The sequence below is a fragment of the Manis javanica genome, chromosome 11, assembly GCF_040802235.1.
Source record: "Manis javanica isolate MJ-LG chromosome 11, MJ_LKY, whole genome shotgun sequence".
Lineage (NCBI taxonomy): Eukaryota > Metazoa > Chordata > Mammalia > Pholidota > Manidae > Manis > Manis javanica.
This window is the reverse complement of record NC_133166.1, coordinates 114034138-114060312: the sequence shown is the minus strand read 5'-3', so window position 1 is coordinate 114060312 and position 26175 is coordinate 114034138. Positions and strand designations below refer to the sequence as shown.

At 52.6% G+C, this 26175-nt stretch overlaps 1 protein-coding gene across 1 annotated transcript; it reads right to left on the bottom strand.

Annotated features, from left to right (window-relative positions):
* Positions 1–37: 37 nt before the first annotated feature.
* Positions 38–8060, bottom strand: NLRP6 (NLR family pyrin domain containing 6). The gene is made up of 8 exons (XM_037002456.2): positions 7340–8060; positions 6336–6628; positions 6091–6123; positions 4151–5897; positions 3559–3654; positions 2359–2529; positions 2122–2283; positions 38–1673 (listed from the first exon to the last, which is right to left on the bottom strand). Exons 1-8 carry the CDS (start codon positions 7366–7368, stop codon positions 1565–1567), a joined length of 2640 nt encoding a protein of 879 aa, XP_036858351.2. The 5' UTR covers positions 7369–8060; the 3' UTR covers positions 38–1564.
* Positions 8061–26175: the final 18115 nt, after the last annotated feature.

Below are 26175 nucleotides of genomic sequence, written 5' to 3'. Positions count from 1 at the left end.
AACAACAGAAAAGAATGGGATTAGCGCCCTTATACTAGGGGACCAGAGAGCTACCTCACTCTATCATGTGAGCACACAGCAAGAAGACAGTGTCTACAGCCTGAAAGAGGCCCTCAGCAGACCCCAAATCTCCCAGCACCTAGATCTTGGACTTCCCAGCCTCTAGAACTCTGAGAAATAAGTTTCTGTTGTTGACAAGCCATCCACTTTATTGTATTTTGTTATAACCACCTGAGCTAAGACATACCCTTCTTGGCCTTCGCACTGGAACACTCCACTTCAAGATACCCTCAGGGCTTAATCCGTCATTTTCTTTCATTTCCACATGCCTGTCCCAGTCAGATTTCCCCCCCGGTGCCCTCCTTGCCGCAGGAGACCCTGGCCCATTCCCTCCTGCGGCTCTGCCTCCCTTAGTTCCTCCACAGCATTTATCAGCCGATCTATGATTGCTTCTCCTAGATTGCTGCCTCTGGGAGGAAGAGATTTTTGTCTTTTTTTCAGAATGAATGACTGGATTTTGAAAGTGGATTAAGGAAGGGAATTTCCCTTGAGGCCTGGAGAGGCTGACACCCAGGGTTCTGTCCCACCTGGACTGGGGTCTCAGGAGCTGGCAGAAGAGACTTGAGGCTTGGGGGGCTGTCTGCTGCTGAACCTGCCCATCAAGGCCAAGCCTCATCTCAGAGCTTCCTGCAATCAGTCTGTCTCCTGAGACTCATCCATGAAATTAGGACTAGAACACGCCCCATACAGGAAAGACTGTGGGCACCTGATAGCACACCTGACCACATGCAACAGAAACCTGCAGAAATGAATCCAAAGGAGGGGGGATTATCAGTGCATGAAGGGTTGCCCACCACCTGTGGTGTCACAGTGCCCACCCTGAGCCAGGGGCCACTACTCCATCTCTACCTCCCCTGGTCTCCATTCCTGAAGATCAAGACAGTGAGTGGACACCTCTGGGCTCAGACCACACAGCCTCAGAGATGCCTTCACTCCTAATGCCACCATTCTAGGGATGGATAGTGACCCTGCATACCTTTGGTCAACTGTTAGCCCTTGCTCGATCCCCTGTGGCCAGGAGCAGAGTTGTGGGGCTGAGGGGGGGACTATACTCCAGATGGGGACGGCACCAGCAAAGGGATTCCTTTGTGCTGGGAAAGTCAGGAAAAGGCCAGCGCATGGTAGGTGTGCAGTCACTGGGGAGCTCTCAGCAGCACTGTTGTTCTGGGGCTGAAGGGTCCCAGGAGAGGAAGTAGCAGTGGGGACTGGGGGTAAAGGGGTCCTTGGCTATGGAGGACAGACACATAACCTGTCTCCAGTGTGTGGGGGGAGGAGCATGTCTTAGGGCCTGTCCAGGGCGGGTAAGTGGCTGTGTGCTCATGTCTCCCACCTGCCTGTCCAAAGCCCCTCAGGCTCCAAAGAGTTGCCCAGAGCTGAGAGCAACACCTTTCCAGCCTTGGAATGAGGAGGTCTGTTCTGTAGGGCCGACGCGAGTCCTCCCTGCTCCAGGCTCCAGGCTCTGGGCTCCAGGGCCTCAGCAGGCACTGCTGAATCCCTTGGGAGTCTAGGGCTGGCTGTCCAGTGCTGGGTGTGTGATGACCAGACCCGGCTTTGCTGTCCTCACAGCCCGCAGCTCCAGCAGTGACTGCTCATTCAGCTCCACGGAGGTCAGCCTGAGGCCCGGGGCACAGGACACGACAGGGGGGTTGTTTGAGGGTAGGCCAGGGCTGGGGGTCAGTGACAGGGGAGCAGTGGGGGGGCAGTGACAGGCTGTTGGCCTGGGCCATGCCAAAGGCACACAGTGATGTTAGCTGGCCAGCAAGGGTGCTGTCAGAGGCTGGGGAGGGGACAGGGACTGGGAGCCAGAGCCCCTGGGGAGTGATGGGGTATCAGAATCATTGGCCCAGACTGGCCACAGCACCAGGAAGCAGATGGATGTTTGGTTTGGCACAGTGGTGAGGCCAAGGGCTTTGGAGAGCCGGTGTCCAGGGGCTGGGTGTGGGTGGCCACTCCGGAGGGCCCTGGGAGGATTTCTCTTCCATGTCCAGGGGAAGTTCTCAGGCACCCACCCCAACCCTGGGTTGAGAGGCTGTGTCCCCAGCACCCTCTCCCCTCCACCACCTGAGGTTCTGCAGGCGGCATTCTGGGTGCTTCAGGGCCACACACAGGCAGGTCACGGTGGGTCCCGGCAGCTGGCAGCCACTGAGATCCAGGGTGGTCAGGGCAGGGCTCTGCCGAAGCAGGCCGACCAGGAGCGCGTCCTGCAGGTTCGGCTGCTGCAGCCTGGGTGGAAAGCTGACTCAGGAGCTGCAGTGGCGACCCTGTCCCTCCCTCAGTCCCTCCCGGGCCAGGCCTCACCTGAGCGTTTGCACCCGGCACTGGGGCCAGGCCAGGCCCTCACTCAGCTTGCATAGGCCTGCCTCACTGACAGTGTTGTGGAGGAGGCCCAGGTCAGTCAGGGCAGGGGCCTTCTTCAGGGCCCCAGAGAGGTCTTGGCACATGGAGTCGGAGAGTTTGCAGTGGTACAGCCTGTGGTCAAAAGCACGTGGGTCTGTGTGCAGGCCCCTTGGCCACCTTGTTGTAGCCCAACTGTGCAAGCTGCTTGCTTCCTGGGGGGCTGAGGGTCAGTCAGGAGAGGTGCTGGCTCCACAGGGCCCCCCCTCCTTTGTCACCAGGCCCATGGTGACATGCTGGACCACGCTCCACTCTCCCTAGGGCACTCACTATTCTCTGCTGGCTTTTCAGTGAGCTGACACAGACCTTACTCTTATGTTTCATTTCATGTAATTGTCCATCCGGCTAAGGCGGGCCAGAGTTTATTTAGCTAGCCAGTCCCCAGGAAAGGGGCGGCTGTGTTTCTTCTACTGTTTTCGCCAATATAAATCGTGCCGTGAGGAGCACTGGGTTTGGCGGTAGAGTCGATGCGCCAGGTGTGCCGATCACCTTTGGTGCCCTGGGTTTATTTCCAGGTTGCTGGAAGTGCCGCCCACCATGTAACCTGTTACCATGCGGCTCACCACCAACACGGGGCCTTCCCTTTTCACCAACTCCATCAGCACCAACTCCTGGTGTCTTTCTTGCTGTCTGCCCACTTGGCAACAGCCAGCAGGAACTGGAGAGCCGTCTCGGCTGAGTCCTGCACCCACCTCAATCCTCACACCGGCCTCAGAGGCAGAGTCTACTGCCTCCACTTCATAGGGTGGAGATGGAAGCTCAGACAGACGGACTTGCCCAGAGCTGCACCCTGAATTCCTTTCTCTGTTGCTTCTAAGAATCCAGAGCGACTGACCAGAAGTTTCTAGTGGCACCTAGCAGTCTTCCTTTGAGAGAAAAATCCTTTCTGGTCTACTTTACCTTCCCCATTATGCTTAGCTGCACCCTGCTCTCCACGCAGACCGGGCGCTTCCTACCCAGCCCCTCAGCTGGCCGCAAAGCCCTGCCCAGCCCTCCTTCCCTCCTCTGCCCTGTGTGGGCGCTCAGCCTGTCTGCCCGGCTGGCCCAGATGGGTTATTTTGTCTGTGTCCCCTGCAGGGGAGGGGCTGGGGTGTGGCCACTCACGTCAGGCTCTTGAGACCGCACTGCTGGCTGGTCATGGCCTCACAGAGTGGACGCAGCGCAGAGGCCTGGGGGTTTCTTGAAGCGGATCGAGAGCTGCTAGGAAAGAGAGGAAGGTGAGACCCAGGGGCCCCCTCCCAGGCCCTCCCTCCTACAAAATACGCCTTCCTGTGATCCTCTGCCCTCACCCCCAAGCTAAGCCAGGACCCCATAACCTCCTTCACCCCAAACTCAGTGAAACTGCTCCCCTCCCTGCTGAAGCCATCTATGGGAGTCCAGTGGGGGCATGTCACCCACATTCCTGATGTGGGTCTGTCCTTGCCCCTGCCATGGGCGTCCCAGGCCCCTGTCAACATCCCCACATTCATACTCAGCAGAGGCTGAGCACCTGGGTCAGGTGCTGGGTAGGAGCTGTGTGCAAGGAACAGTGGGACAAGCCTTGCCCTGTAGGTGCGGAGAGCCTGCTGGGGGAGACAGGCACGGGCAGACATCATGGCATATGGTGGTCGGGGACACTCCCATGCCCAGACGGACACTTAGGTGCACCGCCCTGCGGAGGGCCTGCGGGAGAGGCCGCCCTGCCCTGGGGACTCACGAGCTGCCGCCCAGGCCGCCCTGCAGCCGCTTCATCAGGCTTCTCTTCTTTTTCTTCTGCGCTGGGGCCAGTGCGCAGCGACCCAGCCGCAGGGCTTGCCCCGCGGGGCAGCACCGCACGCAGTAGCTCAGGACCGCCAGGTCCATGCGGTGGAAGCGCACCCCCTCCAGCGCCAGCTCCGGGAGGGTGCGCAGGGCCTGGGTCACGAGCGCGTCCTCCTGCGTCTCGTACAGGCAGTAGAGCAGCTCCAGGGCGTCGCTCTGCTCCTCGGCCTCCTCCTCGCCCGCCTCCTCCTGCTCCTCGGCCTCCTCCGCGCCCTCCAGGGCGTCGGCTTTCCCCGCTCCCTCTGGCGCCGGCCTCGGGAGGCCCTGGCCTTGCACCCACCTCAGGGCGTCCTGTTTCACGCGCTCGGACGCCCTGAAGCTGAAAGGGACCTCGATGTCGTTCTGTGTGCCCAGCAGCCCGAAGAGGAAGCGCGTGGTGAGCGTGAGGTGGCGGCGCACCTCGGCTTTTCCCGAAAGCAGCTCCCCCACGCCCCCGGCTGGAGTCCCGGGAGCCCCCCGGTCCTCCAGCAGATAGGACATCGCGGTGAAGAATTCCTGGAAGCTATGGTCCATGAACTGGTAGGTGACGTCAGTCTTCTGCAGGCCCGGCAGCTCCTTCTTGCTCAGAAACAGCCTCTGGACTTCGGAGCCGTGAAGTTCCAGTCGATCCAGGTCCTTGTCGGTGAACTGCGCCTTGCGCCTGAGGACGCCCTCGCGGGCCAGGAGGCACAGCCTGAGCAGCTCGCCCTGCGCACGGGCTGCGTCGTCGGTGAACTTTTTTCTCAGGACGATGGCGACGAAAGACAGGTACACGGACGTGGTGGTCTTTGAGGTGCGCGACAGGTCCTGGCCGAGCTTGAGCTGCCGGTGCAGAACGGTGCACACGATCCAGCACACGAAGGGCACGAAGCACAGCTCGAACAGCGTCTCGTTCTCCTTCACGAAGCGGTAGGCACGCTCCGCCCTCCAGTCGTCTTGGAAGAACTTGTAGAAATACTTCTTCTTGTCCTTGTCGGAGAAGCCGCGCACCTCGGCGCACTGCGGGGAGCTCTCTTGGCCTCGCAGCGTCCTGGGGGTGGCGCGCGTGGTCACCAGCAGGCGGGCACCGGGCAGCAGCTCCTTGCTCAGCAAGCTGCCCAGCACCTGCGCGCCGCTGGTGGCCTGGAATGGGTCGGTGCAGTGCCCCTCCTCACTGGGCAGCTCGTCCGCGCCGTCCAGGATGAAGAGCAGCCGCTCTGGCTGCGCCAGCATGAGCCGCACCGGCGCGCTGCGGCTCGGGCACTGGTCGAGGATCAGGTCTGCCAGGCTGCGCGTGTCGCGTCCCTCCACCAGCTCGCTGCAAGACATGAAGAAGGCGAAGTCCACCTGGCTGTGGTACAGCTTGCCCGCCGCCCAGTCGTACAGGATTTTCTTGGCGGCCATGGTCTTGCCGATGCCCGCCGGGCCCTGCAGCACCACCGTAAGCGGCCAGTTCCCATCCTCGCTGGGGCTGAACAGGCGGTTGAAGGTGTGGGTGTCCGAGCGCTGCGCGCGCTCTGGCGGCGGCTCCTCCAGGGGCCACACAGGCTGGTCCTCCAGGGCGGCCTCCTCGTGCGCGATGAGCAGCTTGGTGAAGCGCTTATTGATCTTCACCGAGCGGGCGTTCCTCTCCTTCACCTTGGCATGCCGCCGCAGCACGTGCTCTCGGTACTTCTTCTTGTACTCTGGGGGAGGTGGGAAGGGGACGGGGACGGGCATGTGGGGGGCCCTCTGCCCCTTCCGCCCGGCCCGGGCCTCAGTTTCTCCTGCTGAACCACAGCCCCCACCCCCACCGGCCTTCCCACACCCACTCTTCCCTGGCATCAGCTGCGGGAAACCTCCCAGTGGCGTCGAGGACGCTCCCGCCGAGAGATCTACCTGTGAGCAGCACCGAGGGGGTGGGTCCAAACCCTGCAAGAGACACCTGCGGTGAGTCCCTGCCGAATGTGCAGGACGAGGGGGCGTAATCGGGGGTCGGGCCACCCTCAGGCCCGCCCAGGATCCGAGCACTGGGGCCTGAGAATGGGTGGCTGAAACGTGCCCCGGCCTGGGCACACCAGGACGTCTCCGCAGAAGCCGGATGGCGGCCTGCCCACAGCACCCCGACCCCCACCCTTCCTCACTGTGCAGCCGCTGCTCCTTGAGCTGTGCAGCCACGTCGCGCACGTCAGCCCTCTTCAAGGTCTTGCGCGTCACGTCCAAGGCGGTCTCCGGCCCGAAGAAGCTGGTCAGACAGTCAGCAAGGTCCGTGACCTCCGCGCCCTCCAGCCGACCCCACGGGATGCTGCGTCCATCCTGCTTCGCATCCCGCAGCTTGTGGCGGAAGCGCTTCAGCTGCGCCTCACTCAGTTGATCGAACGTGTCCAGGAGCAGACCACGGGCGGCTGCTGCCCTGGCCTCCGTGCTGAGGGGTGGGCTGGGGGTGGCACAGGGTCAGCACGTGCGCCCCAGATCCGCGCCACAGTCCCTGGTCCCCGCGCTGGAGCGGCCACAGCGTTGAGAGGTTCGCATGTGCCCCCATCTCCTCAGGTGGCTCCAGGCCAGGGCTTGGAAGCCCTCTACCGGGAGTGGACTCTTCCCCGCCCAGGACCCTGGTCCGGCGCTTTGCTCCAAGGCCTAGCCTCCTACTGCATCGCGGCAGCTGATGACTTGGGTTCACCCCAGGGCCCACAGTGGGCACCCCTGACCAAGCACTGGGGGGTTCCTCCCTGCTTGACTTGGCACACACCTGGCCAGACCAAGTCCAACGCCCAGGATGAGGTGCCTAGAGGGCCTGGGCACTCCCCTCTCCTCCCTTCTCTCTCCTGGGAGCCTGGAGCAGGGCCGGCCTCAGCAGGGGGTGGACCCACCCGGCCCAGGCTGTGTTCTTGAATTTCCCAGGATGCCCATTCTCACTGCACCCTTGGCTGGGGCCCAGCCTTGGGGGCTTGCACCCAGGGCTAACTCTGAGCCCTTGGTGGGGAACCTGCCTCATGGATGCCCTCTGTGGGGATGGAGTCCCTAGAATCCTGACTCTGGGAGGCAGTGGGGGAAGGATGGATAGGCGGTGTGAAGCCCCAGGGCGTCCGCAGGGTGAGGGCTGAAGCCAGCTCATTCCCAAGCGACTGCTCTGAGAGCTGGCACTCACCTGGAGCAGGTGGCCTCCGGCGGTTCCATGGAGTCTGGCCAGTGGGTCTAGCCCTCAGGGCAGCAGTAGGGACCAGAAAGGTGCACCCTCCTCAGGCTGACTGGAGCCAAGTTTCAGTGGGGTTGTGCAGCCCCATCCATACCCCAGACCCAGGCACCACTGGGACGTCCTCTGACAGTCACCAGGCTCCCAATCTCAGGCACCGTGCGTGGCACATGCGCACAATCGCCCTTTAAGAGCTTTGACTGGTGACCTTTGATTTTCTTCTACTCCTTTATTAGGATAATGATCTCTGAGAACCCACGGGTGTGGCAGCGAGGCCAGGCAGTCACCAGGTCACGGCAGAGCAGGGGTGCTGTGCGGAGGAATTAGCTGGCTCTGAATCAGACCTTAAGCTGTAGGGCCTCAGACAGGTCAAATTTTGAAGGCAGGAGTAGGGAGGGCCTTCTGGTGTGCGGGGTGCTGAGGACGCAGGAGGGGCTTGCAGAGCAGCACGAGGGATAGGCAGGCTGCCGCCCTGGGCCAGAGCATATGGGGCACAGGCTCTTCCCAGCCTGAGCAGGCCAATGGGGAGCGTGTGCGGCCAACAGGGGACCGCATGTGCCGTGAATGTGGGGTTTAGGACAGCGACTGCCTGTGTTGTCTGTGTGAACATGTTAATACAGCATTTGTGTGGATGTATGCGTGGTAGGCTAAATAATAGTCCCCAAGATAAAAAAAACAGAGAGAGGAACGGGCACCTTTGAGGAATTGAGGCAGGACTCTGGGATCCATCTCTCCCTGAGGGCAGCTTTCAAACCCCCGGGGGCAGCAGGACTGAACAGGTCCTAATTCCTGGAACTGGAGAATGTTTCCTCATAAGCCAAAATGGGCCTTGGATGTGATTACATTCAGGATTTGGGGATGGGAGAAGGTCCCAGATTGCCCAGGTAGGCCCTAGGTGTCATCACAATGTCACAGATGGGGGCAGAGGGAGGCTGGCATAGAAGAGGCAGTGGGACCCCTAAGCAAGAATCAGGCCGCTGGCTTTGCGGGGAGGAAGGGCCGAGGGCCAGGGAGCAGGAGGAGCAGGTGCTGGGAGAGGCCGCGGGGAGGGCGCCTGGCTGACGCCTGCGCCTCTGCCCGGTGACACTGTCTGCGGGCCCCTGACCTGCAGAGCTGCAGGAGAACAAGCCTGCGTCATGGCCAGTAGCTTGTTACGGCACCGCAGGAGGTGAGCACAGTCTGAGAGCCCATGTGGACTGCGGCCCCGGACGCCCTCGCACCTGGGCCTCTGTCACTGGCCGTCATCCCTGTGCTCAGTCCTGCTTCCCCCAGGGGCCTTGAGATCCGCTCTTGGGGAGAAATCCCCAAGTCCAGGGGCCTCTATTCCGTGAAGGTGCCTGATCCAATCTATCTATCTATCTATTATCTATCTATCTATCTATCTAATCATCTATATCATCTATTTCCCTCTTATCTAAGACAAACCCAAGGAGGGTGCAGCTCAGGGTTTCAAAGGCACAGCCTGTTGCTCACAGACCCCTGTCCCACGGTGGCCTCCCGGGTTGCTCCCCTCCTCTGTGGGTCCTTGCTAGGGCCCCGCCTGTCTATTCTGACTGTCCTCCTGGGCGTGGGCAAGGTGGGTGAGGGAGGGGCACTGTGTGATCTTAAAGAACTTTGTGAACACACCTCACTGCCTCTGCAGAGTCCTGAAAGGCAGGAGCAGCGGGCTGGTGTGCTGAAGTGGTTGCACCTGGGCCAGGCCCAGCGCAGGGAGGGGACCCGCTCCCAGGCCCCAGAGTGGGCAGCACCCAGCAAAGCCAGGGAGGGGACAGGATCTCCACCGGGTCAGGGTCCTGAGACATGTCTTTAGCACAATCTGGTCTCAGCTGCTGGAAGGAACGACTCCCCTGAGTGCTTGTGGGATTCAGCTCTGTGGACTTGCTGGCCCCTGGCTTAGCCCCTCTGCATGCTGGGATTCTGTAGAGGGCTTTGCCAGTAAGTCGACAGTCAGGACAGCAAATGCAGATGTTTCAGAGCTTGACCATGGGTGGAATCTGGACTGTGCATAGTGTGGTGGGCTTTGCAGGGCCCTGGGTCTCAGCCTCATGCCCAGACACCCCAGTGTCTGGCCCGACCAATCCCTCGCTGAGTCCCGTTCCCACACACTCGAGCACCGATAGTAGACAGATGTCCCATGTAGGCCCCTGCTGCGCCCCTCCTGAATACACCTTTGTCTCTCCACAGCATACATTTCTGAAGGCAAGTTCTCTACAACTGTGCTGTCCCCCTTTCTTGTTGCTTTAAACTGAAAGTGCCACCATCAAGTGCACAGAGTCCTAAGCAAGACTGTCTGGCTTCAGGTCCTGGCTCCACTTGCCAGTAGCTGGGGACACCGGACGAGCCGCTAGCCTCTCTGTGCCCCCACGTCTTCGTCTGCAGAGCGCGTGGTGTGGCACCTTGGTGTCAAGGGCTCAGGCACGGCCATGTGCATGTGCCTGGGCCACTTCCGGCGCTAGTTGTCACTATCATGCCTGTTCTTTAGGCCCCCTGCTGTGAAGCCATGTTTTCTGGGGTCACCAAGAACCTCTGAATATTTGAATCCGCCTCAGTTCTGAGTCCTGCTCACGTCTCCCCAGCACTTCACTCTGCTGACCATGAACCTTCCCTCAAAATGCTCTTTTCCTTTTGTCAAAGGAACTGAGGGATGAAGGTCAGAACACAATGGGCTGGGGTGGTGTGGGGCCGGGGATCCATGCGGCACCTGCTCTGCATTCTGGTACATTCTGCAGGATGTGATCTGGGAATGCCAACGTCATCCCTATCTCCTAAGACAGACCCTACTTGAGTGGACTCTGTGCCCCATAAACTCTCAGCAGCTGCTGATAAAATCCTTGGAAAAGTCTGATAACACTTGGGAGGCAACATATAGGAAACTTTGCCATGTGGTGAGATGTGGAAGCATGGGGATGAGGAGAGGGTCATGGCTGGGGGTAAGGAGAAGGCCAAAGGAGAGCGGGGAGGAGAGAGGGGAGCAGGCAGACAAAAAAGAGAAAATAAGAGCAGGGTCAGGTGGGGAGCCAGCATGGCCACAGTGCCAGTCCATTCTGGATCTTGTCACCCACGAGGTTAGCTTCTGAGCAGGGTCCTTTCAAAGGCATAGCTTTGAAATCTTTAACAAATAATTTAGACTGCATTGTGAATTTCCTCAGTCGGGGAACCTGATCATTTCTTCATGGAAGCTTCCAACAAGGTCTCCTTGTAGTCTTCAATGTCACCCACTCTTCTTGGGGGGCCCCTCCCCTTAGTTCTTGAGTACCTCAAGTGCCTAAAGCAGGGTCCTTCCTTCTGTGTTCTGAGCAGCCCACTTTAACCTTTTGCATTAGCACAAAATTTAGTAAGTGAAATATTTAGGCATTAATCTAGCAAAATATGCATAAGATCTAAATGAGGGAAACTACAAAGCTCTGATGAAAGAAATCAAATATCTAAATCAATGGAGAGATATTTTATTTTCATGGATAGGGAGACTCAATATTATTAAGATGTCAATTCTCCCCAAATTTTATTTTGTATTTCTCTGATGACATATGATGCTGAACACTTTTTCATATACTTATCGCCATCTGAGCATTTAAAGCAATCCCGATCAAAATTCCAGTGCGTTATTTTGTGGCTATTGACAAACTTATTCTTAAGTTTATATGGAGAGGAAAAAGACCCAGAATAGCCAACATAGTGCTAAAGAAGAGAAGTCAGAGCGCCGACACTGTCTGGCTTCAAGACTCATGTAAAGCTACAGTGATCAGGACAGTGTGGTTTTGGCAACAGGCTACACAAGCAGATCAATGGAACAGAAGAGAGAGCTCAGAAACAGACCCACACAAATACAGTCAACTCATCTTTGGCCAAGGAGCCAAGGCAATATAATGGAGAAAGGATCTTTCCAATTTTTTGCTAGATTAAAAGGCTTAGGTATCCTTTATTCTATTTTATTTTAATTGAAGCATAATAGACATGCAAAATTATATTGGTTTCAGGTGTACAATATTTTGATGCAACCTTTGCATACATTATGCAATGCTCACCACAGTAAGTCTAGTTCCCATCTGTCACCACACATTGTCATGACAGTATTACTGGCTGTATTCCCTATGCTGTATTTTAGTACTCTTGTCTAATTTATTTTATGACTGGAAGTCTGTACCTCTTAATCCTTTTTGCCTATTTCACCAGAAAGGGTAGCCTTTTCAACAAAAGGTGATGGAACAGCAGGACATCTCTGTGAAAATAAAACCTAGATACTTTGCACCTTTCATGAAAGTTAACTCAAAATTCATCATAGACCTAAATGTTAAGTGTGAAACAGTAAAATTTTAGAAGATATTATATTAGAGAGTCTAGGTAACCTTGGGTTTGGTAAGGTCAAATAGATACATCAAAAGCATGATCCATGAAAGAAAACGATACGTTTGGTTCATTTAAACTAAAAACTTTTGCTTTGCAAAAGGCACTGTTAAAGACAGTGAGAAGACAAGCCACAGACAGGGAGAAAGAATTTACAAAAGACACACCTGATAAAGAACTGCTATCCAAAATATACCAAGAACTTTCAAGACTCAACAATAGGAAAACAAAGGACCTACTTAAAAAATGGTCAAAAGAGCTGGACACTTCACCAAAAATGATGCTCAGATGGCGATAAGTATATGAAAAAGTGTTCAGCATCATATGTCATCAGAGAAATACAAATTAAAATAATGGGATACCACCACACGCATATTGGAATGGCCGCGATCCAGAACACTGACCCCCTGAATGCTGGCGAGGTGGAGGCGCGGTAGGGGCCTCCCCTCACCACAGGTGGGAACACGGTTTGGCGGTTTCTTAAAATAAACATACTCTCACCAACAACTCAGCAATCTCACCCCTTGGTTATTTACCCAGATAAACTGATAAATTATATCCACACAAAACAGTGCATGGATGCTTATAGCTTCATTAATAATTGCTAAAACTTGGAAGCAGCTGCTTTGGTAGGTGAATGAATAAACAAACTGTGGACCATCCGAACAATGGAGTATTGATCAGTGATAGAAAGAAATGAGCTCTCAGACCATAAAAACACACGGAGGGCCCTCGCATGCATGGGGCCATGTGAGAGAGGCCGAGCTGGAAGGGCCACATGCTGTGTGATTCCAGCTCTGTGCAGCTCTGGAAAAGGCAATACTGTGGAGACAATAAAAGGGTCAGTGGTGGCCAACATGTGGGTACTAAATCTTGGAAATATGACTGTACACATTTGTCTAAATGCACAGAAGGTACAAAGCCAAGATTGAACCTAAATGAAAACTATGGACTGTAATTAATAAGGAGGTATCAAAATTGGCTCATCAGTTGTAGCAAATGCACCACATTAAGGAGTTAATAGTAGGGGAAAGAGGAGGGTTAAAACTCTGTACTTTCTGGGCAACTTTTGTAAACCTAAAATTGCTCTAAAAAAGTCTATTAAACAAACAAACATAAAACCCTATAATGTGATACCACTTCACGCCCAGTAGGATGGCTGCAGTGAAAAGGCTGGAAGATGACAGGTGTTGGGGGGTTGCTGGCGGGAATGTGAACTGGTGCAGCCCTTGTGGAAAACAGTGTGGACACCCCTTAAAGTGTTGAACGTGGTGTTATCACGTGACCCAGAACTGCCCCTGAGGTAGGTACACAGGGAATTGAAAACATACTGTCTACACAAATGCGCTGTGACCTGGCTCTAAATTCTGAGCCCCAAAGTCCGCGGGAAGCAGAGTAGACCCCACTGCGCTGAGCCCAAAACAGAGGAGTCGGGCAGCTGCTGGCTGCTGGCATCACACGTGCTCTCTGTGCTCTCAGAAAAACCACACGCTGTCGACACACTTCCGTTTCCTGCTGAAGTAACCCGAATACCCAAGAAACTGGGAGCCCTTGACAGCACCCCTGGGCTCCCCAGCGAGCCTGACTTGGGGGGGATGCGCCGACCAGCCGGTGGGGCAGTGTCACAGAGACTTGTGGTTTTCAGCTTTAAAACAAGCCTCCCCAGCTCCCCTCCCTCGGAGCACACTTAGAAAGGCTGAGTCTCCCCGTTTGCAAACCGTCTTTCTGTAATAAAGCTCTCCTTGATCAAACTTATAGTTTTCCAGAGAGATCTGTCGACAGGGCACAGTGGCATTATTCATAATAGTCGAGAAGTGCAAGCACCCTGAATGTCGGTGGATGAATGGGCCAGTGCTGCGTGACCTATCGTGCATTTCCAGCCTGGCACCTGGCACAACGTGGACAAACCTTGAAAACGTTGATGCTCAGTGAAGGAGGGTGGACCCAGAAGGGCAAACACGGTCCAACTCTGTTCATATGAAATGTCCAGAAGAGGTGAACCCCTAGGCAGAAGGCAGAGGGGGGGCTGCCAGGGTCCGGGGGGTGGGGAATGGGGGAGACTGCTAAAGGGCAGGGGCTTCCTTTTGGATGAAATGTTCTAGAACCGATGGTGATGATGGCTGTACAAGTGTATGAATTAACTGGGGATTTTATGGTATGCAAATTATCTCTAACTAAAGAGATTTTAAAACCATTCATCCAGTCTGTGGCTTCATGAGGGAGTCTTCTGAGCAGTTGCTTGGCAAACACACCCAGCACCAGGAAGCCGGGGTCCCACAGGCTGTGGTGGCCTGGCTGCGGTCAGGGGCTTTGATGGACCAACAGCAGCCTGAGCAGCAGCCGGCCCAGGGGACCTCCGAGGGGCCGGGGACCCAGCTCCCACTGTCTGGGGCCGCTCCCTCCCTCCCTCACCACCAGCAGGTGGGAAGAGGGAGACAGGAGCGATGAGGCCATGCCCCTCGCTGCCGGACCAGACCACGGATTGCACATGTCCCTTCTGCTCGCCCTCTGGCTGCACACTTGTGGGCCCCACTCAGCTGAGGGAGTCTGGGTGCTCAGCCTGAATTCCAAAGACACGCTGCCACAGGTCTGTTCTCCCAAAGGATAGGGTTTCGACCCCACCAGTCCCCTCCATGTGAGTGTATTCCAGGGACCGCCATGCTTGTGCCATGTCTCTTGCATCAAAATCCAGCCCCCCTTGCCCCTGTGTCCACGTCCCTCCGCAAATGCCTTCTTCCCCCCAGAGATCCAGAGAGCAGGCTGCCAGTCAGACGCTCCACCACTGGGCACCTGATTTACCAAGAGGTTTGGCAGAGAAGCCAGAGGGGGCCGGTTTCACTGGCCTTTGAAATGAGACAAAGAAACATTATCCAGCCTTAAAAGGAGGGACTGCTGGCCCCACTGCAGCGCGGGGGGACCTGAGGACGCTGTGCTCAGTGAAATGGGCCAGACCCAGAGGGACAGATGCTGGGTGACCCCCTCCCAGGAGGGCCTGGAGCCACCAGATCCATGGGCACAGGGAGTGGGTGGGGGCGCCCAGGCTTGGTAGGGGCAGGGGAGGGTGTTTGGGGGGACAGGGCTCCAGTCTGGGGAGATGGGGAGCCCTGGAGGTGGTGGGAGTGGCTGCAGACCGCGTGAATGTGCCTAATGCTGCCGAGTGTGCACTGAGATGTGGCTAAGGTGGTGAGTTTTATGCTATGTTTATTTTACCAAAATTAAGAAAAATAAGACAAAGAAAGTCAGTGTATCCATAATCTGATTAATTATTAGCTCAGGTGTTCTCCCCGGACAGATCCAAAACCAGTGTTCTGTTTGTTCGGTCAGGAAGGGCTGCGGCAGGTGCTCTAGAATGGGGCCCCGCGTCCCAGCCAGAAGGCAGGGCCCATAAAACCTTCCTGAGCTTATTGCACACTGACCCTTACCACCCTACGCTCACCTCCCTCTCAGAGCCTGGGCTGCTCTGAACCCTGAAACCCCTCAAGGCTGAATTAATCATTGCCTTGCTGGCAGCTTGTGGGGTGCGTCCCACCAGCCTGGGGCCCCAACCTTTGGCCGCAGCCCCCGAGGGGAGGGCAGGGAAGCACCTGCCTTGCCTGGCCCAAGGTTCCTGCCGGTCTCCCTGATGAGGTCCTGCCCCTGGGGCCTCCTGTGGGCAGGGTTTGGTGGAGGGCTTGGGTCTCAGGTGGAGTTCTCCTTCAAATGGTGGCCTGGACCCGCACTTCAGGGCACAGACGCCACCTTGTCACCTGATCCTTGGAAGGGGTGGGGGACAGCTTTGTAGGAGGCCCAAAGCCTAGAGCCAGGTGGCATCCGAGGTGCAGCTGCGCAGAGCCCTTCCTTGGGGGCAGCCGGGTAGTCCCTGCTGTCCTGGAGAGGTGGGGCTCCTGGCCTGCTGAGGCCCCGGCGGGACGGTGTTCAGGGAGAACCTGGGGAGCCCCAGGGCTTGGCTCATGGCTGCTCCTGTCACAGTGCAGCCGCCTGGCCCCCAGCCCCCTGGAGTGGCCCCCATGGTACTAATCACTGCCACCCAAGTTCACTCCCCCTGGACTCCTTTGCAACCAGGACCTCTGAGCTGTGAACCTTACCACTTTCTGCTGACCTTTGCCCTCGTGTCCCCAGCTCACCCTCTATGGCAATTACTAGGGTGGCTGTCACCACCCCGGACCTCCTCTCACTTCACGGTTCCCACTTGGCAAAAACCTACCTGACCCCACATGTGACCTGTGCTGCAAGGCAGAGCCCCCGTGGCGACCTGCTGGCCCCTGGCTGCACATCCCTGTGTCTGCGCCCACTGTGGCCTGCCTGCCCTGGCCCCCTCCCCACCATTGCTCCGCCCTCCGGGCTGCTCCCCCGTGTGAGTCTCCTTCACCCACTTTGACTCCTGGGCACCCTTACTCCACTTTGCCTGCCCACCATGTGCCCCTGCCCTGCGCGCAGGGCCTCCTCTCTCTGCTGCTGGGCTCCCTCCCTCTGACCTCTGTCCCTGGCCTGCCCTCCCCTCCCTGCACTCCTGTGCCAATTGTGACTTTAAATACCTCCTCCATGTGCAGAATTCCCAGATGTAAGCTTCCCCCCAAACATCCATCCTCTCCCGTGGCAGACCCTAGAGCTACATTAAGCTCATGTCCAGAGCAAATTCCGTTCTTCCCCAAATGTGTCTCACCTTAGTCTTCCCATCTCAGATTTTGGCGGCTTAGCCCATTCAGTTGCTTGGCCTGAAACCCTGGCTTCCTCGTGGGTCCTAAGGTTCTCTGTGGAGTCACATCTGGGCCCCCCCACCTCCAAGCTGTCTCTCTGGTCCAAGCTGCCTGCCTGCCACCAGATTCCCCCCACATTCCCCTGTGGCAGGTGCCCTAACCCTGACCTTACCCCAAACCCACTGCCAGAAGGGCCCTGAGGACACCTCAGTGGTCATAGCCCTTCCTACTCAATGCACCCCGCGGTTTCCTGCTTCACCGCAATGGCACCAGGTCTTCAGGCCCCTCTGCTGCCTCTGTCTTCGCTTCCCCGTTCTGGCTGCTCTGCTCCTTCTGAACCCGCCACTCCAGGGCCTCCTCCGGGAAGCCCACAAGGCTCACATCCCCACTTCCTTCCAGCGTTTGCTCCAACGCCACTTTCTCTGCGAGGGTCGTCCAGGCCACCCTTGAAAATTCCGTGAGGCTGAGGCCTTCTCACTGTGTTCACTGACGTGCCCTGGCTTTGAGAGCGCATCACACGTCGGAGGTATACAGTCAGAATTTTTGAATGAATGAGCCCAGTGATTTTCAGCAGGCAAGGAAGGGGCCTGAGGGATTTCTTCCCCACTGGCATTATTTGAAATTTTACAAGCAATGGTTAAATACATTGTTTGTAAGAAGATCTGACAATAATCATGTGACTTTAACTGTAAGTGTGGCCCTGCCCCCCCACCCCGCGCCGCCCCTGTTGTTTCTTCAGGTCACTTGACTGTTCAGTCTGACACCGCAGACTAGTTTTGGTGCAATTACATGGGTAAATGGCTTTATGTTCATTTAAATTTGAAGACTTGTGAAACATAAACAAATCACATAAAACATGTTTTTTATTATTTCGTTAATTTTTCTGACGCAAAACATAATACAAATCAGTAAATAATCACAAAGTGAATGTTTGGATCAGGGGATGGACCTCAGCTCGTTTGGAGGCCCTCCCCATGCCCAAGGTGTGGACACGCCCTGCCCAGGACCCCGACTTCCAACCTTCCTGCCCTGAGCCTTCATGGTGTGTGACGCACGGTATTCTCTCAGGTCTGGCACTTCCTCTCAGTGTTATGACTGAGATCCAGGCGGCTGCATGGTTTTATGTGAGTGCACTGTAACTTATTTTTCCATTCAGCTTTGGCGGACATGCCCAGCTGTGGCTACACTGCTGCTAGAATAGGCCAGGCCCGATGTGAATTTGCACACATTTCGCCCAGCCCACGTCCTCTGCTCTGTCCCGGGTGCGTGTGGCCCACTTTCGTTCTTATTGCCAGGCCACACCTAGGTTCTTGCACTGATTCACACTCACCTCCCCTACGGCGGCAGAGCCTGCTTTTCAGTTTTAGCCGCTCGAGTGTGAGCACGGCATTTCCTCATGGTTTTATTGGACACTTGGGCGTCTCACTTTGTCAAGTGTCTGTACGAGGCTTGGTCCATTTCCTATCAGGTTGTCTACTTGCTGACTTACAAGAGTGACTTCTTTGTCATGAGACTGAAAATATTTTCTTAACTTGAGGTCTGTCCTTTCTGTCTTTTTGGTAAAAGACACTTCCAATTTTAATGAAATACAATTAATCCATCATTTCCTTTTGTCCTTTTAAATCCTTCCCCAGCTCAAGAATGAAGGTATTCTGTATCACTTGCTAGGAACTTTATTGCTTCGCCTCCTATCTGGAATTGATGTCTGCATGTGGTGTGAGGTGGCTGGCTCGTTTTTTTCTGAATGGGCCCCAGCAGCCTTTGCTTGTCACCCCTCAGCTGCCCCTCACAGCCACACGGTCGCAGGGCTCCAGTCCTCCAACTTCGTTCCCTGGCACCTGCAAGACTGCTGGTGTTCTTGTGCTTTGCACCTCTGCTTCCATCTCTAAACCCATGTTTGAACACCCACCCACCAGACCCGTCGGTGTTAGGGTTGGAATTGCCCTGAAACTTTAGTTCAATTGGGGGAGAATCCACATTTTACAACAATGTGTCTTTTAACTGATAAATATGTCCCTCCAATTACTTAGGGCTACCTTAAATTCTCTCCAGAATGTTTCACATTTTCTATGTAGACATCTTACACATCTTACATTTGATTTTTTTTTAGGTAGTAAACCTCGTTTATTAGCTCGGGAACCGTGCTGATACCCTCAAATCCAGGTTCCCAGTTGCCAGCCAAGGGCAAAGCTTGCAGGCAAAACTTTCCTAAGGAGATACATCTTAGTCTTACTGTATTAATTTTTTTCTGCACATCATCCCTTTTTGTTTTTGCTTTTTACTAGACTTTATTATATTATTAGGGCATTTTTAAGTTCACAGAAAATGGAAAAGGTACAAGAGTTCCCACATATCCCCTGCCCCCTCACACGTCTAGCCTCCCCCTCTATCAACACGCAGGGTAGGGTGGTACATTCTTACAACTGATGAACTTACGCCAACCCATCATTATTTTACTCAAAGTCCACAGTTTCCATCAAAATTCACTCTTGGCGTTTCACCTTCTATGGATTTGGACAAATGTATAAAATATATCCACCATTATAGTATCCTACAGAATAGTTAGTTTCATGGCCCTAATAATCCTCTGTGACCCACCTGTTCATCCCCCTCCCCCGATCCCCTGGCCGCCACTGACCCCCCACCGCCCACAGTGTCGCCTTTTCCAGAGTGTCACAGAGGCGGGCTCACAGCGTGTGGCCTTCCCAGGTCGGCTTCTCCCCCGTGGTCCTGTGCATGTGAGGGCCCTCGTGTGTTCTCCTGGCCCGATGGCGCGTTTCTCTTTGGTACCAAATAACACCTGTCGTCGGGCTGGTCCACAGTCCGTCCGTCACCCGTGGAGGACGCCTCGGTTGCTTCCAGGTTTGGGCCGTTACGGATAAATCTGCTGTAAACATCGGTGTGCGGGGTTTGGTGTGGACGTAGTTTTCAGCTCCGCTGGGTAAACACAAGGAGCGTGATTGCTGCATCGCGTGGTAAGAGTGTCTGGCTTTGCAAGGAACCGTCAAGCCCGTCTTCTGACGCGGCTGCGCCACCTGCGTTCCCGCCCGCGGCGAGTGGGGGGCCCTGCCGCGCCTCGTCCTCGCCAGCATTCGGGGTGCCAGTGTTCTGGATTTCGGGCACTCGCATAGGTGCAGCGCGGTGGGGTCTCACGGTCGTTTAGTTTGCGCCCATCTCCCTGGCGACTCAGATGCGGAGCGCCTCTAACGTGCGCATTCGCCGTCGTGAGCCTCCTGTGAGCCTGCCCGCCGCTCCCCCGGTTTCCCGTGGGCGGCCCATGGCGGCCGGGGTGGCCGCCCCGCAGGCCGGGCAGGCTATGCTGAGCCGGGCGGTCGGGCCCTGCTGGCGAGTTCTGCCCGGGGGCGGCGCTCCGGTGCTCTGTTCCCTCCCTGCGCCTGGGGTACTAAGGAAGGAGTCAGTGACAGTCACTGCCACGTGGTGGAGCTCCTGCGGGTGACACTGACGTGCAGGGCCCCAGTGACAGGGTCCCCTAGGGTTTTTGACTCAGACTTATCCACACGGAGCCTCCAGAAATTCATCATTTATGGCTCAGCTTTCCCCACCCTGGCTTTGGCTCCCCAAGGAGGTTTCTGCTCAGGTAAGTTGTGATTCCCTGGGTCCACCTGTCTGTCTCTCCAATTTGGGAAGCATTAGTTTTCTCTGTGACCCCACTTGTCTTATGGATCTAAAAAGAGCTGCTGATTGTTCAGCTTCTTATTTGTTAGGATGGAGCACTGGCCTCCAAGCTTTTTTTTTCTAAAGGTATCATTGATATACACTCTTATGAAGGTTTCACAAGAAAAACACTGTGGTTATTACATTCACCTTATTATCGAGTCCCCCCATACCCCACTGCAATCACTGTCCATCAGTGTACTAAGATGCCACAGAGTCCCTACTTGTCTTCTCTGAGCTACACTGTCTTCCCTGTGACCCCACACACACCATGTGCACCAATCATGACACCCCTCAGTCCCCTTCTCCCTCCCTCCCCACCCACCCTCCCCCACCCCTCCCCTTTGGTAACCTCTAGTCCCTTCTTAGGTTCTGTGAGTCTGCTGCTGTTTTGTTCCTTCAGTTTTACTTCCTTGTTATAGTTCACAAATGAGGGAAATCATTTGGTACTTGTTTTTCTCTGCCTAACTTATTTCACTGAGCATAATGTCCTCCAGCTCCATTCATGTTGTTGCAAATGGTGGGACTTGTTTCTTTCTTACAGCTGAATAGTATTCCATTGTGTATATGTACCAGAGATTCTTTATCCATTCATCTACTGATGGACACTTAGGCTGCTTCCATTTCTTGGCTATTGCAAATTGTACTGAGATAAACATAGGGGTGCACATGTCTTTTTGAATCTGAGAACTTGTTTTCTTTAGGTAAATTCCTAGGAGTGGAATTCCTGGGTCAAATGATATTTCTATTTTTAGTTTTTTGAGGAACCCCCATACTGCTTTCCACAATGGTTGAACTAGCTTACATTCCCACCAGCAGTGTAGGAGGGTTCCCCTTTCTCCACATGCTCGCCAGCATTTGTTGTTCCTTGTCTTTTCTATGGTGGCCATCCTAACTGGTGTGAGGTGATATCTCATTGTGGTTTTAATTTGCATTTCCCTGATAATTAGCGATGTGAAGCATCTTTTCATGTGCCTGTTGGCCATCTGAATTTCTGCTTTGGAGAACTGTCTGTTCAGATCATCTGCCAATTTTTTAATAAGGTTATTTGCTTTTTGGGTGTTGAGGCATGTGAGTTCTTTATACATTTTGGATGTTAACCCTTGTCAGATATGTCATTTACAAATATATTCTCCCATATTGTATGATGCCTTTTTGTTCTGCTGATGGTGCCCTTTGCTGTACAGAAGCTTTTTAGCTTGATGTAGTCCCGTTTGTTCATTGTTTACTTTGTTTCCCTTGCCTGAGGAGATGTGTTCAGGAAAAAGTTGCTCATGTTTATATTCAAGAGATTTTTGCCTATGTTTTCTTCTAAGAGTTTTATGGCTTCATCACTTACATACAGATCCTTGATCCATTTTGAATTTACTTTTGTGCATGGGATTAGGCAACAATTGGCCCCCAAGTTTTTTACATGCTGGACTGGAAACTGAAGCCCTTTTGATATTTTATGACTTTTGTTATGTTCTGTAAAATGTTGGGTTTTGTTTTATTTTCTAATTGCTTATCAATGGTATAGAACTACAACAGATTTTTGTATATTGACCTTGCAAATACCTATTAATTGCAGTAACTTGTCTGTCAATTCTTTTGGTCTTTTGACCTCCTCAACCATATTGTCTTTAAATAAATATAGCTCATTTCTCTTGTTTCCAATCCTTATAACTTTTATTTATTTTTCTTGCCTTATCACACTGGCTAGGTCCTACAGTATAATGTTGACTTGAATTGCTGATAGTAGACATTGCTGCTTCGTTCTGATTCTGAGAGGGTCTCAGTGTTTCACACTTAGCTATGATGTTTACTTGTCTTTTTTTTTAAATAAAAATAACACTGAGAAAATTCCTTCTATGCCTACTTTGCTGCCTTAAAAAATGATGAGTGGAAATTGATTCGTATCCCATGTATTTTCTGTATTAGTGAGGTAGCTATATGATTTTTTCCTTCATCTAGTGACATAGGGAATTGCATTGTTTGATTTTTAAAAAAAATTTAAACAAGCCTATAAACTGAATTTAGTCACAATGTTATATTCTTTTTATATATTGCTGGATTTGATTTGTTAACATTTTCTTGAGAATTTTTGTCTATCATGAGAGATTTGCTTAGATTTTTTTTTTCATCAACATCCTTATTAAGGACAAGTAAGCAGGTCCTGTAGCCTATTTTCATTCTGGGCTCCACTATTTTCACGCAGGTGAAATTAGGAAAGAATAAATGCTGAAAGAAGACTTGAAGTAGAAGCGAAGTAACGAAATACGTGGGATATAAAATGAGGGAGAAGAGGTGGGTGATCGACGGTCCGTTCTCCCATTTCTTTCGTAGGTAGCGTAGATTGTTAGTAAAGCATATGTTTTGATGGCCTTGGTGATTTGCTGTGATTGTTATGGTTGGTCAGTTTGGTTTTTAGTGCCAGAGGGCCAGGCCACAGGTAGAGTGATGCAGAAAGATGGGATCAGGCCTTAGAGAAATAATGGGTCATTAAAAACAAGGAAGCATTGACTTACTGTTATTTTCAGGTATGTGACACCATGATTTAATATTTGTAAATACTGCAAAATGACCACAGAAAGTCTAGTTAATATCCACCTGTACACATAGTTGCAGTTTTTTCTTATGATGAGAACTCTTAAGATCTACTCTCTTATCTACTCAAACATGCAATGCAGTATTATTAACTATATACTGTACATCACATCCCCAGGATGTATATAATTTATAACTGGAAGTTTGTACCTTTTTACCACCTTCACACATTTCATCCACCCCCTACCTACCCCCAGCTCTGACAGTAATTAATCTGTTCTCTGTATCTGTGAGTCTGGTTTTTGTTTGTCTGTTTAGATTCCACATATAAATTAGATCATATGGCGTCTGTCTTTCTCTGTTTAACCTTTTTCACTTACCATAATGCCTTCAAGTTCCACTCATGTTATTGCAAATGGCAAGATTCCATTCTCTTTTATGTCTAGTATTCCTTTGTGTATATGTACCACGTTTTCTTTCTTCATTCATCCATCAATGGACAGTCAGGTTGCTTCCATGTCTTGGGTATTATAAATAATGTTGCAGTGAGCAAGGGGGTGCAGATATCTTTTCATTTTCTACAAAACTCACTGGTCACTTTTCTCTCCACCCTCAAATCCTTGAAAGGTGTTTCAAATAAATGCCCAGAAGTGGAATTGCTGGATCATAATGTATTTCTATTTCTTATTTTTTGAGGAACCCATACTGTTTTCCATGGTGGCTGCACCAATTCACATTCCCGCCAACAGTGCATAAGGGTATCCTTTAGTCCACATTCTCACCAGCACTTATTATTTCTGGCCCTTTTGATCCTAGTCATTTAACAGGTGTGAGGTGATATCTCATTGTGGTTTGGATTCGCAGTGCCCTGATGATGCATGCTTAGCACCTTTTCATGTGCCAGTTGGCCATCTATATGTCTTCTTTGGAAAAATTCAGATTTTCTTCTTTGGAAAATTCAGTGTATTCAGATCCTCTGCTCATGTTAAAATCAGTTTGTCTTCAGCTATTGAGTTGTATGTGTTCTTTATATATTTTAGATATTAACCCCTTACCAGATATACGATTTGAAATTATTTTCTTTTATTCAGTAGGTTGTTTGGGTGCTGACGGGGCTTTTGTCTTCTTTCTGAGTCTTGGGGAGGCCTAGTTCCTTTGCTGGTTTACAAGACCAGTTGCGTTTTCATTTTGTTGATGGTGTCCTTTGCTATGCTGAAGCTTTTTAGTTAAAAGTCATCTCACTTGTTTATTTTTTGCCTTAGTCACCTGGGCTTTTAGTGTTCAAATGCAAAAATCATTACCAAGACTGATGTCATGGAGCTCACCACCTATATTTTCTTCTAGAAGTTCTACGGTTTCAGGTCTTATATTCACATCTTTAACCCATTCTCAGTTAATTTTTGTGACTAGTGTTAAGGTAGGGGTCCATTACTCAACACCATTGGTTGTATCAACACCATTTAATGAAGAGACTGTCATTTCCCCATTGTATATTCTTCACTCTTTTGTCATAAGCTAATTGACTGTGTATGTGTGGGTTTATTTCTGAGATCTCTATTTAGTTCCATTGAACTATCTGTTGTTGTGCCAATACCATACTGTTTTGAGCACTGTAGCTTTGTATTGATCTCTTTGAAATTGGAAAGCATGCTGCCTCCAGCTTTGTTCTTCTTAAGATTTTGCTTTGACTGTTCGAGGTCTTTCATGGTTCCATACAAACAGGGGATAAAGAGTGTACTTTATAGTGGAGAAAACTGACAGACCTTACCTCAGCCAGGTGACCAAGGTCAACATCACAGTGGTAAGTCATGTTGAGAATGTGTGCCCTTGATATGACGTGGTAAGAATGGCACTGTACCTCCTGGCTGCCTCCTAAGCCCCACAGCCCCAGACTAATTGTGAGAAACAACAGCAGACAAATCCCAATAGAGGGACATCACACAATACACCTGGACAGCCTTCCTGGGACCATCCAGAACAGGGCAAGGCTGGGAAACTGCCACAGCCCAGAGGAGCCTAAGGAGACTGACAACTAAATGTCATGTGGTGTCCTGGATGGGATCCTGGGACAGAAAGAGACCTTGAGGGAAACTGAGGAAATCTGAATAAGGTGTGGACTTTATTTAGTTAATAATGATGTATGAATATTGGTTCCTAATTGTGACAAATGTACCACACCAATTTTATTAGTAGAATTCTCCAGGGAAACAGAACTAACAAGATAGAGAGCTGGAGATAGAGTCTAGATATAGATTAATTATAAGGAATTGGCTCATGCAATTATGGAGGCTGGGAACTCCCAAGATCTGCAGTCAGCAAGCTGGAGACCCAGGAGAACTGATCGTCTAAGTTCCAGTCTGAAAGCTGGAAGGCTTGGAATCTCAGAGGAGCTGGTTTTCAGTTAGACTCCAAAGGCAGGAAGAGACCTGTGTCCCGGGTGAAGCAGCCAGGCAGGAGGAGTTTGCTTTCACTTGTGGGAGGGTCAACCTTTTTTTGTTTTATTCAGGCCTTCAACTGATTGGATGAGGCCCACCTACATTGGGGGGAGCTGTCTCAGTCCATCAATTCGAATGTTAATCTCATACCCCTGGAATAGCCTTTGACTGTGTATCATGGCCCAGCCAAGCTGACCCATAAATTAACCCTCACACCAGCTCGTCAGGGCTGTGAAATACCATGACTACTGAATGCAGCCAGGGTTTCTCTGTGGGCACATGCCAGGTGATGAAGAAGGCCTGGGTGGAAGCTGAGCTCCAGAGAAGGTGGGTGAGGAGGGGGAAGCAAGTCGCCTCCTTCGGATCTGTACTCATGAGCCCCGGAGTTTCAGTAAATCCTGCTAAACCTAAGAAACACCTAGTGGAAGTGTGTTCTTGTAGATGGAAGGGGCTGAATTTTGCAATCTGGATGAGATTTTAATTTTTCTGAAAGTGGCCATTTAGTTTTGAATGAAATAGTGTGAAGCATCACGTTTATATGACATGAAAATGATTCTCAAACTTGTCTGCGCATCAGAATGCCCTGGGAGGCTTGTTATAATGGATGACTGACCACCCCAGAGTTGAGTGAGGATTGACTTCTAACAAGTCCCCAGTGACATTGTTGCTACTGGGCCACACTTTGAGAATGTTTTATGTGATGAAAACAGATTTCTCATGCAATGAAGATGATATGCGAATGCTTGCATGCACGTGCATTTGTTCTGGGTCCCCGATGCAAAGAACCTTGGCTGTAGAGAGCGGTGCCCCACAGCCAGTACCTTTCCCCACAGTCTGCGGTTCCGAGTGTGGACACAGGGTGGTGCCATGTGCCCACAGTGCCGCCCCGGACCTTCCAGGCGGCCGTGCGGCTTTGTGAAGGAGGGTGTGCACAATGGCTGGTCTCCCCACCCCACCCCCGAGGGGCAGAGGGACAGGTCCAGAGCAGAGAGATGCAGATGGTGACAGATGATGGACGAGGGACGAGGGATGAGGGAGGCCGAGTGGCTGCAGGACGGAGGTGAGGGTGAGGATTGAAGCAATAGGGCTGCTTCTGTCCAGCAGAGCCCGAGAG

Bases quoted from the DNA above. Each gene is read 5' to 3' on its own strand.
- NLRP6 (XM_037002456.2), bottom strand. From the start codon at position 7,368: ATGGAACCGCCGGAGGCCACCTGCTCCAG. The intron at 6,124-6,335 runs GTGAGGAAGGGT...TGTCTCTTGCAG, and splicing joins CAAGGAGCAGCGGCTGCACA to GGTTTGGACCCACCCCCTCG. The intron at 1,674-2,121 runs GTGGTGGAGGGG...CCCGGGCCTCAG, and splicing joins TGCCGCCTGCAGAACCTCAG to GCTGACCTCCGTGGAGCTGA.